The 16,650-nt window shown below is 37.9% G+C and overlaps 1 protein-coding gene across 5 annotated transcripts in view; it reads right to left on the reverse strand.

Annotated features, from left to right (window-relative positions):
* EPHA7 (EPH receptor A7) overlaps positions 1–11,765 on the reverse strand; it is a 164,375-nt gene extending 152,610 nt beyond the window's left edge. For 4 of the 5 annotated variants that reach the window (XM_079939997.1, XM_079939996.1, XM_079939995.1 and 1 more), the window contains exons 1-3: positions 11,452–11,765; positions 6,995–7,059; positions 2,668–3,337 (exon numbers count right to left, since the gene is read on the reverse strand). In XM_079939997.1, the coding sequence (XP_079796123.1) occupies positions 2,668–3,337; positions 6,995–7,059; positions 11,452–11,548 (832 nt within the window). In that variant the 5' untranslated portion in view covers positions 11,549–11,765. Of the gene's footprint in view, positions 1–2,667; positions 3,338–6,994; positions 7,060–8,486; positions 9,190–11,451 lie in introns of those variants that run through there. The other variant, XM_079939998.1, reaches the window with a different exon arrangement.
* Positions 11,766–16,650: the final 4,885 nt, after the last annotated feature.

A 16,650-nucleotide genomic window follows, 5' to 3' on the forward strand; every position in this document is an offset into this window, starting at 1 on the left:
CTTTACTGCAGTTAAAGACTGCTTTTCTTACTAAATTCTATACTTAGGAAGTGTAGAACTCAGTTCCTGTTTGTTTTTCTTAACAAGTAAATGTAGAAATCAATTGAGTTAAATCCACAAAATGAAAGAAAAGAGACTATAACTTGCTTTAAACTTTTTTAAACCTTAAAAGAACAGGACTTTTAATATTATTTCCTAGTTTCTTTTTAGACAAATGTAATTGTCTAAAGGCCTTGTGGATAAGGCCTTTTATATGCAATTTTATGTGTCCCGTTTTTAATTGTGCAAACATCTAAAATTCCACTTTCACAATCAAAATCTCCATACTACTGAAACCGGCTGCTTTCACAGCTGAAGTGTGATAGTGTGTTGTTAAAATGTTCTTATAATAGTTATTGTTAAGTCCACTGTCATTTTCAAGTACTTGTCAATAAAAACATTTCCAGTCAATAAAAACATTCCTTTTCATTGAATTAATTAGTTCATTAAGAATATTTCTATACTTACCAAGTGGAATAGCATTCTGCCTATTAGTAGTGATAAATCTGCATCAGTTTTTGATTTCCACACATGTGGAACCTGCAGGATGTTCTACTTGTTAAGAAACACTACTAGTGAAGGAAAGGAGAAGAGGACAGTGGGTAGACAGGTCTGATTCCTTCAGGGAGTGTCAAAGGAGGCTGCTAAACTGGTCAATGGGACCAGAACCTATAGCATCTCTATTTGTTTAGCTCAGAGTTCACTTTACAATGTCAGCTATGGCAGGAATGATAATTGAGTGCTGGGTCATAGGCATTTATATGCTAGCAACCATCCACATGAAGTATTTAACTCTTCAACCAGGACAGAAAAAATATACTTGCTCAGTTACTCTACCTAAATAATGTGTGCAGTAGAAATATCATGTGAGCCACATATGTAATTCTTAAATTTCTAGTAGCCACATCAAAAAAGAGTAAAAAGAAACAGTTGAAATAATTTTAATATTTTATTTAACCAAATATATCTAATGTATGATTCTTTCAATATCTAAGTAACATAGAAAATTACTAATGATGTTTGTCACATTTTTTTGTACTAAGCCTTTGAAATTCAGTATGTAATTCATACGTGCAGCACATATCAATTTAGAATCGCCACTTTTTAGAACCTCAGAGCCACATGTGGCCACCGGCTACCTTATTAGACAACACAGATCTAAATATTTGTTAAATTATTTCTTGAAATGTTCTACTAGAATGAGAATTTTATGGGGAAGTAATGTGATTTACATAACAAACTACTAGGACCAAGGCATTTAAGTTCAGCAATGAAACAATAATATTTGCCAGGATTCTCCTTGCTTTCTGATGGAAACCAGGGCAATACTGTTGTGAAAGTCCCGGCTCTGGAATCAGAACAACCTGAGCTTGAATCTAAGCTAGGACAAATACTACTGACTAAAGTAGCTGCAATCAGCAACTTACCCTTGACAGCCCCATTTTTTTTTCTGTAAAATAGAGATGATAATGTTATCTATCTATTAAATGAACTCGTACGTGTAAAGCACTCAGAAGAGTATCTGCACATAGTAAATTAGCAAAAACATTTAGTTATCATTGTTAGCTACAATTCCCTCTAAATTAACTAGGATGTACAAATATTAAAATTATGCAGCTGGCTTAGGGGTACAAAGAATACATGAAAGTTATTTTGGGGAACGTATTATGTTTTCTAAGTTATAAGAGACATAAGTAATATAACCTTATTATATTATAAGTAATATAACCTTATTATATTTTCAGGATATCCACAAACAGAAAAATATCTATTAATTTTGAAGGTCCCTGTGACATACTTTTAAATAGAAAAATACTGGCCAATTATTATGACCACATAAAGCTATGTAAGAGAAAATTCAGTTTTACTATACAAAGGAAAAGGTTCACTAATTCATATGTTATTATTGTTTCAAAACAAACAGAAAACGTCCAGCTGATGTATTCCGATAACTAAAACTTACTTTGGCCCACTTCCACAAAAATGTGGTCTACCTATATTATGACTTATCAGAGAAATACTCCTTTAATTATTTAGTCCAGGAAAGAAATATGGCTTTGGCAGAAGCAACCTCAGAAAGTTAGCAAGGGAAATTTGATGATTTTTTAATCAAAATTTTAGTACTTATAAAAAATAATTCTATAAGTTTGTAAATCTATTTGCATGTGTCTTGCCTATTAGTAGAACTCTTGTTAGCAGACCCCTTAACATCCTTTTCCTGTTATCCACAAGGCCAGACAATACGGGTTTCAAGACAGGAGGAATCACGCATCATTAAATCCTGATTAATCTCACCTCACTCTGCCCAATCTCCTCTCTTAAAGCTCGTAGCCCAATGTGCAACTGTTGTCTTCTATGTCAAGCATAGGGCCAATTAAATTTTAGTAACAAATATTATTATCGCCGATATTTATTGCAATATTTACTGAATCCTTAGTGCAGATATCACTATGGGGAATCATTGATAAGTTCAATAGTGACTTTACTTAAGATCTACTCAATTGGGCTGCTGGTACACAGCAGACTCACTTGTTCAAATAGTCATTATTACTTAATAGTCATTATTACTTAAAATCTCTGATACAGAAGAAAGTGCAAAGTGAAATTTTAATAGCACACTTTACTTACGTTCACAAGTGTCCCCTTTTTGCTGGTAGCCTGCTTTGCAGATACATTTTCCAATGGGCACTAACCATTCTCCTTCTGCACTGCAGTGCATCCTGGGGGAGTTTTCCGCCTCTTCCTCTGCACTGCTGACACATGTCCCTCGGACCTCGACTAAAGAGGAAAATTCTGAACCAGTCACTGTATCTGGAAAGACAGCTAAGTTCTCAATAATGGACCAGCACTTCTTGTAGTACACTTTGACCGAAACCAAAGCTATGCAAGCCCCTACATCCTGAAAGGCAAGATAGAATCCCTTTTTGGACAAAGGTCCAATCTCTCTCACCTCAGTGTTAAGCTTCATCTTTCTTTCACCAAGGTCACCTTGGGTAAAACTTTCATCTGCAGCAATGGTGTCTATTTTTACATAGAGGTTTTCTCTTATATTCCTGCCAGTGTCGTAGTCTGTTTCATAATAGTACAAATTAAAGGTTTCCTTGCAAGTTCCCAGGACTCCAGGAAGACTGTTACAATCCCTCAGGGTGAATTTCAATTCTACAAAAATCCTTTGTGCATTGCCTTTCGAAATCCAGTTAGTCCGCAGCCAGTTGTTTTGGTTGGGCTCCATGACCTGGCACACCTGGTATGTTCTGATCGGAGTATAGTTCTCATCCAAACCACTAATTTCTTCCCACTGTAAAATTTAGAAAAGGTCATCAGTCATTCAGCAAAAAATAACATTTGGCTTTTGCAAGTGCATGAGGAATCTTTAGTGTAGCACAAATGCATATCATTCAAAGAGCTAGGTGAATTCCTACCCTGACGAACACTGTAACCTTTAGAACAGAGTCTCAGTTCAGCTTCATCCCGGTGTCAGAACATCATTTTTGTTGCTTGTATTGTTTATGCATACAATAAATCTTTCATTTTGCTTAGTATCTGTTTGCAAGTGTATTAGTGTTGCTTTTTAAATGTTTGATTATGCCAATGTCTCCACTGAGCTTGGGATTTTTATAGACTAAAGCACATAACAAAATTACTTAAATTACCATTTAATGCATATACATACAGATACATGGCAGAATTCTTGATAACTCCGTTGACATTTTAAGTGTTGATGTTAAACTTAGAGCGTACCTAAAAACACAGGGAAGAAAATGCCAAGAGTACTCTGAAATGTAAAAGCATTCCACAACATGTTGATATTCATAATGAGAAATCTTTTACGATCTTTGCAAAATGAGATATAAGGGAGGAACATTTTACAGAGCTGTTTATTTATTGCAGTGTTATATACAATACTATCCATAATGCCATATAACTATAAATAAGTAGTTATAAAAGTGTGATACATCTTTATAAATAAGTTGCTTTCAACAGACAATCAAATGTACATGGCAAATCAGCATGCTGGATCATATTTCAGTAATAAGCTTTCTGACAGGAAAAATATCAGATGGTTAAAAATGTCCATTTATATGCTGATATAATGTAAACTACAGCAAACTCATATATTTTCACAAAAAAGGAAAACAATAAGCTTAGCCAAATTTGCAACAATTTAAAGATTAAGTCTTGTATAATCTATCTATATTGCTCATTAGTTAATAACTTCATTTCACCTAAAAGCCTAAGAGAACAGTTGTTTATGTCCTTTCTTACCATTATTACAAAATTTCCAAGTTTGTATTTATGATACCTTAATAGTGAAATTGTCACCTACTTATATTCATTTCCCAAACAGGAAATGCCAAATATAAAATTATATTAGTATTCTAATCCAAAGTCACATGGCATGAAATATTTAAACTATCGTTTCAAGAAAAGCAGATGGGAAAATAAACTAATAAGCATGTGGTAATGAGTTTTATTTGTAAAACTCGATCAGAAAAATCAATTTACTTAAATGCTCTGTGAAATATTAATTTCTAACTTTAAATGCAGTTCTTAGAAAACTAACAAGACAGACAAATTAGTAGTATACTGTAATTCAGAAATTTCTTATGATGACATATTATATATTTGCTACAATTTTATTATACATATCATCAAAGGTCCTCAAATGCAGCAAACAACCAATTATCATGTTCAGCTTTTACTCAACACAACTGGAGTTTGTGACTAGTTGATGGAGTACATAGTTTCCTTTTTCAGTTAGCTGCTTATAATTTGCTTGAATGGCCCTTAGCCAAATATAACCAAATTCATCCATTTGGACAAGCAGATTTTAGTCTCTTAATTAGGTTGAAATTATTAAAATAAGTAAAACTAGTAGTAGCATCTACCAAAAAATGAAAAGCTCCAAGGATAAATGAGCTCTTTTGAACAATTCCCTAGTTACAAGAAACGAAGGCTAATTATGAGAAAGGAATATATCTCAAGAATTCTTTTTTCTAGTTCCAAGAACAATTATATTATTTTGTTCAATGTATGAAAAATCAACTTTACTACCAATGAAACTCAGTTAATTTTAATGTTTAATTAAAAATTTACTCCTGCGGGGAAAATTTCAAGATAACTGTTGCATAAATAACAAAGAGTGAAACGAAATAAATGCATTTAATGTAACTTTTGTTTTATTATCTCACTTTCTAAGAGACCGCAGTGATTTCTACAAACAACACCATTGGGAAAGAAGTCTTAATTTGGCTAGCATGCTTTTATAGTATGCTTATAAAGTTATTTCTAGACACTTATATCTTAATAACATTTTATTTCCAGTTAGATATTTAACCACATGTAAGCCAATCCATTTCATATATGGAATATATTGTCAGTCGTCATTTTCTAATATTATCTGTTGATTCCTAAAGATATGTAGGGTTAACGGTTAACTCAAGATACTTTGGACTGATAAAATGTCCATTTCAGTCCAAGATAACATAGACAGTCATAATTTATCATTTTATGGATTACATGGATGAAATATTACAATAATATATCAGTTTACTTCCCGTTAGAGATTAAAAACCATGCTGTATCTCTATTTGTTTTAATTGATGGATGGTGCAAAATGGGCCACATCTGTCATTGGCAAGAAAGGTGCTTCATTTTTTATTGCGAATGTCTTCCTATAGTGTATATTATTTTACTCATGGAAACTACTCCACTTTCAAGAAAAGTATGACATTCATACTTCAAACTTAGCATACTTTTTATATTTAATCTGTAAATATTTGTCATTTTTTATAGCTTTGTATGACCAATACAGATAGCTGCAATATGATCTTAAGCGTTTCTCAAATATTAATTTAATAAAAAACCTAAATACTTTAAACAGATTTGCATTGTTCACATTTTGTATTCTTTAACTTCTAGCTTATGACATATTGATTTTATGATGTTCTTATACTCAAAAATCCCTTTCAGACTTTCATTCTTGTCTTTGCAAAGTTTCTTACACTTTTTATATCCTCACTTATACTTCATGCTCTTTGACTCCAGACTTTTTATTGTACCAAAGATTAACTTAAGTAACAATGGGGTACATTTACCTTTCTTGGAGCCCCCTTCCTTAGTCAAGGATGAAGTATGTGTCCTGTCTCACAATTAAAATAAGACCTGAAGACATAGACACTGAACTAAACTTAAGTAATATATCTTATATATATTAGTAATATAAGTAATATATCTTATATATATTAGTAATATATCTTAAGTAAGTAATATATCAGATATATGAAACATAACAGTCAGAATTTTTTTAGAATCTACTTATATTTTCATAGAATTTTATTGGACAGCTTTCACTCATTTATGATAACAGATTTTTACTCTGATATGTGCGTACTGTGCCATCACTTCTGATTAATAACAACAGATAGCACAACATATAAATTTCAGAAAATCCAAATCATATTTTAGAGCAAATTTTATGTTAAAATATTGAGCATATTACATTTTTAGTTATCTTTCAAGTATATTTTGAATGATGCTAAAACGTTTTTCAAAAGAGGAAAACAGTTTTAAAGAACTACTGTTTTAAAGAACTACATACAACCTACTTGGTGATGATACCAAGGAAGTATAAAGCAACTAAAGAGGTTTAAGTGAGTTCGTGAAAAGCATGTTCTCTGTAATTAGTTAACAGTTATAGCCTGGAACCTGAGGTATGGTCCCACTCACAGTAAGAACTTATTTTTTATCCATTTTCCAATGTTCTAAATATACCTTGTCTACTCAAAGAACTCAATGCCTCATTATAAGCACAACAAAATATTGAACAAGATATTGGAGATCAAAACAGTTTAAATATGAAGAATGTGAATAATTCCACTGGGGGAGGAGGAAAAGGTTTTATTTCTTACTTAAAAAAAATAAAGGTTGACATTTTATGAGGAGAAGCCCTTACCCCATTGGGTGGAGAGGAAATCCATTCCAGCTCTGTTTGTTGTGCTTTAGAATCCAGCAGTAGTACTGAAAAAGAAAGTTGCATTTCTAAATGTCAGATGAAAAATGAAAACATGTTTGTAAAAGTTATTAAAGTCGATCTAATTTTTTAAATAATTACCATTTTATGATTTAAAATAAAAAGTTATTTACATTAATGAATGACAAAATGTATACCTACCTCTTACAAATATATTCCACTTTCTTAGGGGAAAAAAGATATTAAAACACTAGCATTATAGTTTTTAATTAAAATATTAAAATTAACTAAAAAACTCAAAAGTAGCATGAAAGCAAGGGTAAAAAATTGATATGTGAAGTATACTGATTCTATAGTAATAATATATTGTAAAGAATTTTGTAAACCACTGACTGCTCTAAACTTTGTCAACTATAATAACATTAACATAATAAAGCATACTTCCCTATTACTCCTCAGCCAGTCATTAATTTGTACTATTCTTCCAAAAGTACTTCCTAGTGCCTTTTGAGAATTGGAGCTTTTTTTATTTTTAAACTTTCCACACATAGTGTCTTCTCTTAAGCCAAAATGAATACAATTAACAACTATATTAAGCAATGTTATCATGAGAAAAATAAATTTCCTATCATTTACAAGATATATTATTGGGTTAGTCAAACATTTGTTTTCAATATTTCTATTTTTTTAATTTCTTAATATTTCAAAGCAGTACGTAATTCTCAAAATGGAATATTTAAACTTTGACTTGACTTTTAAAAAACAGTTGTATTCTGCTTTTATGCTACCATAAAGCATAATACACTTAACTTAATATTTATATAAATGTAATTAATGCTCCTGATGGTATTAATATAAGATAATGCATGCAAATATCATACATTAATATATACCATACTTCCAATTTAACATATTTTATTGCTTTTTAGGACGATTCCCCTCCTAAAGCATTCACTCTTTGCTCAAACCGGTTGCAGAGTTACATGAGTTTGTATTCTTTAAAAATATTTCTATGATTCTATAGCATTTTAGCAAATGTATCAATTTGTCCAGAAATAATGGTGAATACATTTTCAAGTATGTAAATACGCTTACCATCATCCTCAGCAAAATGTTAAAATTTGAACTTAAATTAAATACATGCTTAAATAAACTTTTCAGTGACCAACAGAGGGGAAAAAATGTGTTTTTAAAGGTAACGAAAATTTGTTACGCTAAGAAAAGAAACAGTTTATTATGTGTTCAACTCCTTCAAGCTAGTCAAGGTTATTCCCTATAACTGAAAATGGAGATAGAAACACATTTTTCCCAAAATGTTTTATACTTAAGACTCTCAGGGAGACCATGACAGCACAAACCTTGGTTACAAACACTTGACTCCCTTTCAAATAATAATTTCAAAGCCACACTTTTAAAATACCAAGTTGTACTTCGAACTAGGAACAGTCATAAATGTTTAGATTACTGAACTTACATTAAGTAACTTTTAAAGTTTATTTTGTTTTTGTCCTCAACGTGGACAAACAACATGGATTCCAGGTACTTTCCTTTTGAGATTACTTATTATTATTATTTTTTTTTTTCGGTCTTCCGCAGTGACAAGAGACAAGTGAATTTTAAACCCAGGAAACTTTCTTGGGTCGTTTTTGAGGGTGAATTAAAACACTGTGATGTTTGTTTACTCCTTTTCCGTTACCCCTCAGCACAGCCTGGGGTGGGAACCAGGGACCCCGGCGGTGCGGTGATGATGGCAAACAAGTTAAGAGAGAACAAATGAACAAATAAAACAAAAGGGAAACCGGCCCCTGAGCGTTTAACCAGCTCGAACGATTCACCGTGTCTCCCTTCCGCCGTCCGCTCTCTGTGCCAGCCCGCAAGTGCGCGCTTTTGCCTTCCCGCTCAGAGCACCGAGCGCCAGCGGCCCTTCGCGCCCGCAGAGGCGTAGCCTGACGGCCAACCAGGACCCAGGGCACGCGGGCCGGAGTTCGAGGACTCTGCGCTCTGCCTCGCGGGCCGGGGTGGGGGATGCAGGGGGTGGGGGCGAGGGTGAGGAGCAAGATGCGGGTCGCCCCCGGCGGAGCCAGCCCAGAGCCGGGCGGGCAGCGGCTGGAGCCGGGGCGGGGCCGCCGGTGGGGCGGGGCGGGGCGGGGAGGGGGATGCCAGACTGGCGCGCCCGCAGGCCGAAACATCCATTACGCCTCCGCCAGACTTGGGCACTCCAGGGAGCCGGTGGCGCCCTAGCTCCAGAAGGAACCGGGAGGAGGAGAGGGGCTATCGGGAAGCGTCTCCTCAGAGGGAGCGCGGCGACGGTATTAACGAAAGGAAAAACGGCGGCTGCACTTCGCCTCCAAACGTCAGACTGACTTACACGCGCGCTCCCAGTAGCCGAACTGACCTCCCCGATAGAACGTGTGCGGGAAAAGGGGAGAAAGGGGGGGTGCCCCTTCTTCCTGTAACTACCCCGCATCCGCTCCGGAGAGCCAGGCACCTGTTCCAGGCGCTTCCCGGCGCTTGCCCCTGGGTGCCGCGGCGCCGTCTCGGGGCTTGCTCGTTCCCAGAACGGCAGCCCTGGGCCACCGTGGCGCGCCGGGTGCGTTGCCGCCGAGAAGCGGAGCGCATTCCTCACCCCCGCCCACCTTTTAAACAGCTCACTTCTGCGTGTAAAGAATTCGGCCTCCTAGAATCAGAATCCTCTCCACGTATTTCGCACCCAGAAGAGGAACGCGGGCGAGCAAGCCATTCTGACTGCAGGAACCTCTCCCCCTAGTGATGCAGTTATTTATAGCTCAAACTCCAGCCCGGGTCTGTGCGAGCTCGCGCGCGGGGTTTCGCCCCGGCGGTGCAAACTTTTCCTCGGGTCCCGCTCTTCCAGGGGCATCAATACAAGTTTACAGGATTCAATGTCCCTAATCGCTAATGTCACGCGAGTAGAAGTGTGGGCTTTGGTGTGTATGGCTGTGTGTTTGTAGCAGATGTGGGTTCATCTGCAAACGCGAAACCAACAGCTGGAAGTTAAGGTTTTCTCTGAATGGGTTCAGCATCAACACAGGTTGCAGATGCGGAAACTGGGGTCAGAAGGTCAGGCTGGATCAAGGAGCAGACTATGGCGTTTGGCTGTGGGAGAGGGTGTTTTGAGTGACCGAAGAAGGGTCCACGAAGAGAATTTTAAAAAGCAGCACTAAATAACTAAGTTTTCAGGGATAGATGGAGCGAGTACCGGTACGTATCCACTCCCGACCACCATGACCTAAATCTGATAACAGATTTCTCCATCCTCCACACTTTAGGAACAAGTAATTATTAGTAGTCTGCTTTTAAATATCAGGAAATCAACCTTAGACTTACAGCCTGCAAGATACGGAGGAGGGCGGGTAGATGGTGACACTGCTCAGAAGCAAGACCTTTCCATTGACAGGATTTATTTTTCCCCAGCTCCAACTACAGGCACCGAAAGGTATTTTACTTTCTGTTAATGGTTCAAAGGAGAAGGGGGTGGGGGGAATAGCCATATACAGGCGTATCTGGCTGCCCAAATGAATCCTGGCTCTAGTCAACCAGAGCTAGCCCTCGGGGTCCAGGTCTTTTTCAAGGTTAGACCACTAGCACTCCTTAACTGCCGGACTGTGGGGCAGAGGTTTGGGGGCCTCTGGTCGCCCGGGAGGCATCGTAATCAGTTGCATTGACCCAGCCCGTCCCCTGCCTCCCCGGCCCGGCCGAGCCCTCTGGGCTGCCGCTGTCCCTGTGGCCGCCGGGACCCGCGCGGCGCGCGCTGAATGGAGATGTCTCCCGACCGCGGGGCGCGGAGCGCGCGCCGCCCGCTGCTTCACCTCCGCGGCGTTATTGTTCCGTGCAGGCGGCCAAGCGCCAGCCGCAGGCCCGCGCCGGCTCCTCGGACGCAGTGAGCACTTCATTAGTAACCCGAGCGTTCGGAGCTCACCCAAGTCACGGCGCCTCTAGAAAGGCTCCGGACTCCAGCCGCTCGCCGGCGGGCTGGTCAGGATACTAGAGGCTGCACTCCCCAGTCTCCGACCAACTCCGGCCGCAGCTTACCCCCAGGGAGACGAACGGCGAGAGGAGGAAGAGGAGAGGGCTAGAGGAAGAGATCTGACCCGCCCGGGGTCCCGGAGAATGAGCTTGCCGGCCGTTCCCACACCTCCGCCCCCTGCCCTCCGTTGCTGCTCACGCCCTCTGTACAGTCTGCGCCAGAAATCCCGCTCCCGTCGGGCGAACGGCCCCGGGAGCGGGGCTGCAAGCTTCTCGGAGCAGCCCGCTTGCCACCCGCCCGCCAGGAGCGGCCCGAACGTTGAGGGGGCGGGGAGCCGGCGGGGGAGGTTCGCCCGGCTCCGGAGGCGCGGCCGGCAACCCCGCGGACCAGCCGGCTCTTGCAGGTAGACAGCTAAATAAATGTCAGAACAAACTTTGCTTTCCCATCACCTTACCTTCCTTTGCAGCCTGCGCTTCCACGGTGTGTGCAAAGCGGAGCAGCCAGATGTAGCATAAAATAATCCATGAAGGGTGCCGAGTTTGAAAAACCATGGTGCATGAGCAGGTTTTATCTTAGGTTTCAGTTGAGTCGCAGCTTTTTAAATGCTGTTTGCTCCGGAGTATGTGGGGCTTTTTTAAAAAACAAAAATTATTGCGCTCCACGCATCGATTCCCTTTCTCGATCTACGGCCGGCTGCTCCACATTTAGCTTTTTAAAAAAATTTTTCCCTCCTTTGGTCCGCACAGTGTTTGCTGCCTGCAAGTCTCCGACTGCAGACCGGCCGCTTGCTCCACACTCCAATAATATCAATTAGGGGGGAGGGGGGCGGGGCTCCGAGCCGAGAGCCTCTGCCACTCGAGCTGAGTGGCAGGCGCAGCCGGCCTCCCAGGCGGCGATTCCCAGGGCTTGGGGGCGGGTCCCGGCGAAACGGCCGCCCCGGCCTTGGGGGCGGGGTTCGGGGCGTGGGCCAATCGGCGGCCAGCGGAGTCAGGTTGCGGGTCCAGGATTCCCTCCAGGTTTTGAGCTCCGGGCTGGCGCTGGATGCTCCGAGAAGGAGGACGTGGAGGGCAAGCGAGGTGCGTGCTGCTGTGGGAGCTTTGCTTTTAGCAACCGCAGCTTTCGTGGAGCAGAATCAATCCTAAAATAACGCTCCCAATTCACAGTCGTGTTTATAGCGGTGCTCCTCGCGATCTTTAGAAACCAGAGGGGATGCAAGCCATCTCTCAGCTACCAAGCACGGAGCCGGGACAGTGAAATGAGCTGTGCCTTTAAGTAAAGTGCCTTTTACTTTTTTGTTGTTGTCACAACCTCCGCGGGTTGGGTAACTTTGTTCTTTTTCTTTCTTGAAGGGTTACTACTTCTCTTTTTCTGTAACTCCAAAGGCAGTTAGCTCTAGGTACCACCCAACACAATCCCTGGAAGAATAAAAGTAACCAAATGTATTATGTTCAAACAATGTTTCCAAGAGTTTGAAACAAGCTTTGGCAAAAGAACCAGAGGAAAAGGGAGTGGAGAAAGGAAGTCTTTTGTTTTATGTGCCCTCTCACTCCCGCCCTATCATTTAACGATAGTTGGTTGGACGAAGTAGCACATTAAGAGAAACTTCTGAAGGTTCCGTATGGTTTTTCCTACATGTTTATCATTTTCTGAGATTTTCCTGGAATTGCCACACTTTGATCGTTTTCCATTTCGCTGCATAAATTACATTTAATTTTAAAGAATGCTACCATGCATTAAGTTAATTAAAATTAAATTAAAATCAAGACCTCTTTCGCAAATATTGAGTACTTTTCAATACGTATTCAATAATTATCTTTCAAAGGCAAACTAAGAATAAAAAATGTTACCAATATCGACAGTTGATTTCGTCTAACTAAATATTGAGGACGACTGCCTAGAGGAATCCCTTTATCGTTAGGCAGTTTCTGACACTTTGCAATTCAAGATGTGGGTAGTACAATAAGAGGAAGAACTTAAAAACCTTAATTGCCAAATCATCAAATTCAAAGGTCAAGCAGAGTATCTTGATCACATGTCAAAGACGAGCTTTATTTTCTTCCTGTCCTATATTTCTTCCGTTAAAAAAAAAATCTGTCATTCACGATTTGCCTCTATTTATGAGAGGCAAAAAGTTTGACTTTGCCTAAGACTCCAAACTTTCCCTATCTTTTCTATTTGGAAAAGTAAATTGAGTTGTTTCTGGTATTTATAGCAAAGAGATGACAGATCCCCAAATTTTAAAATTTTTATCTTATGGAAAATTGTCTCTTGTAGTTTTTACTTGCCTAATGCAATTACGAAGAAGAGAGAAATGAGATTTCCTTCCCCTATAACCTCTCTTTGGGTCTGTAGTTTATTTCTTAAACGTTACTTGTTCCTAGCCATTACCCCTATTAAATATTTTAGAAATTATATCTAAAAGCATCTTAAGTGCCCTTTAGAGGATTCATAGAAAATGTAAACTGCTTAATAGATTAACCTTGAAAATAGACAAAAAGATGTAGAGTGCACTTGTTACAGAGATCAAGCAGTATTGACACAAACAGATGCTTTAAGGAGTAAAAATTGTAAGGTGAAACATTAGAATTAAAAATATAGATCCCCACTCATAGGCAATAAAACTGTTAATCTCACATACTCACAGATATTAAACCACTTCTAATAGTTAAAATAATTCTCCAGGATTTCAACACTTTCCCCAGGGTCTCATCCCCACTTCTTAGAATGACACCAAGGTAGCCTTTAAAGTTTAAAACATTCCTTTCATCTATTGAATGACCAATACTCAGTGATGTGAATACAAATACCTTTCCATGAAACGAGGAGACTAAAGAAGTAACATCCTTCACTCTGATGAGTGTAGGTGGTATAAGGAGTCCCCTTACTGTGTCCCCTCTCTCTATCAGACATAAGGACATGTTCAGCTTCACTTTTATTTTTAGAGACAAGAGGCTTCACATTAAATGCACATGTGCCAGACTGCTGACAGTTTTTCCTGCAGAGTTGCACAGTGATACTCATTTTTAGGTTTACCAACCTTTTCTTCTTTCTTTTGGATCTAGGTATAGTGATGAAGAAGTCATGGAATTTAAATAAAAAGTGAATGACCTAGTCAAGAAAAGAATGTTTATTATACTGTATTATATAGTATAATATATAAATATAATATATAAATTGGCATTAGACTGTATTTGACTAACAGCAAAGCATGTAAACCTCTTTGTACATGAAGCCACTGAAATGAAAAATAATCAGTTCACAAAACTTTCATATTTTAAAATAACTTTTAATAGGTAATTTCTTTATATCACTTTTAAAATGGTTTATTTTAGCTTCTTATCTATGATTTGTGCATATTATCTCTAAGGCAAATTTTAGAAAAGTAAATGTATGTGTGTATATAAAATGAATTAGAAATCATTTTCCTGAACAATACCAAATGGTGTATATATAACCAACATGTGTAAGCCAAAGCAGAAATTTTAAAAACTGTTTTTTCAGTTTTATGTATTCATTGTGAAATGCAGTTGATATAATACCCAACTTATATTTAGATAGTTTTAAATAAATGGAAAAAAGAGACCAAAACTTTAATATTACCATTTATAGACCCTCTTTTGAAACATCTGTCATAATTGTATAGCAGAAAGATGAAAAATGCCTATTTTCAGATGCAAAGAAGACATGCCCAATATTTATGAACCATGTTATTTTTATCTATCTAATTACTAATAATCACACATAACTGTACATATATGAAAATAAATGTACAAATTCAAGACACACATTCCAAATGAGGGTATAGCTGTTATCTTCATTTAACTTGCTTCAACACTAATATTTACCTCACTGTTTATCTCTGGGAGATATTTTCTGATTTTAAGAGAGAAATAGTCACTTAGGAGTAAATTCTAATGACTTCAGGGAATTACCTCCATACATTTTCAAATAAAAGCCTTTGTGTGTGTGTGTTAAACAGGCCTTTAGAGGGTAAAGGAAGAACCTGAGACTTCAATATGTTACAAATCCAAGGCTGCCAAACTAAGTAGTTAACAACGACAACAAACTCAAAGGGCTGTCTCTGAACCTACTACTTTTGAACTTACTATCTAAATATATTCACAAGTGGTAAATGTGAAAATTCAAGTTCATCGCAGAAAAGGGGGTAATTTAAACTGAATTAGAAAAGGTACCATACAGAAGAAACTGATTATAAACAGAAAAGAAACATTATGTCTCAGTTAATGGATATTAAAGAAAATTAGGTTTTCTATTTGTGATTTCAGTCAAAATGTAAATAGTCTTTCCGCTGTGCAGGAAAATCACTTACATATTTACATTAGCGTGATTTATGTAGTGTATATAAAATATGTACTTGCAGTCCAATGTAAAATGTACATAAACTAAGCTCATAAAAAACATAGTAATAATTTTACTTATTCTTCGAAATTTCAGATTTATCTAGCAGTATAGGAAGTCAGAGTTCAGAAATCAAATCATAAGTCAAGACTATATTTTGTGCCTCTGTAAGAGTTCATTCACTTTTGTATGGTCAGATAAATTGGTGAGGCTTAGAAAATTAAAATTATAATCCTTTAACTGCAATTGCTGCGTTAATTCAAAAGAGCTTAACAAATAAAAATACAATTTATATCAAGATTATGTGTCCAATTGAATATTGCTAAGGTGTCACTCTGAAATTTTCTGATCGCTTAAAATATTCAAAGATGTTAAATCAAATAACTTTTATTATTTGACTATTATTAAGAGAACTACTAAACATAGCAGAGAAATGTGACACATTGTACTCAAAATCACTTAACACATGTCCAATTGTGCTTAAGAATTTTTTTTTTTTTTTCAAATTTGATTTTGCCCGGAGAGGCTCTTCTTTTCCACTACTTATACTTCATTTTTCTATAAATCACCAGCACTGATAGGAAGAACTAGTTTAAATCATGCAAATTACTTCTACATGCTTTCACGGTTTCCCATCTTGCAATTTTTTAGCTCTTCAAACCCAGTGGATTTTCAGGTGTCAAGGAGAGCTGTGATAATTCAGTGACCACCAGGGGGCATCAGGACCTCTGGGTGTCCAAGCCAACGAAGTCCACACTGAATAAAAATGAGGTAATTATGAAATTATCTACATATATAATTATATGTATATATATATATTTGTATATAACTTTATATATAATAATTGGTACCTATTTGTTCCTTTGACACTTTTAAGTTTCTTATACTCTGTACCTATGCCAGCTTACTTAAAGGCCTTTGTAAAAATCTGTGAGATGTTCTATAACCTATTTCAATCTATTCAGGCCATATTTAACTGAAGAGGCTCTGAAGGCACCTTAGAAGGTGAATTATATTGCAGAAAAGCTCTCTTCAATTCTTTTAAACCAAACATCTGAGCAACTCTCCGTCTCCAGATAGACCTCAGATATTCTCTTCCTTCCTTTCCACCCACTTTACTCCCAAAGTCTTTTACCCTGGAAACAGGGCCAGGCTGGGATTGAGTATTCCCTTGAACTTGACAGTTCTGAGTTTTTAAGGATCCTGTGATGTTCCTAGGACTCTCTAGCTTGAGGAACATTTTATAGACCTCTTCTCCCCCGGTCTTCTGCCATGGTTAATACTAAAAATGAAA

Source organism: Stenella coeruleoalba (genome assembly GCF_951394435.1).
Source record: "Stenella coeruleoalba genome assembly, chromosome: 12".
Lineage (NCBI taxonomy): Eukaryota > Metazoa > Chordata > Mammalia > Artiodactyla > Delphinidae > Stenella > Stenella coeruleoalba.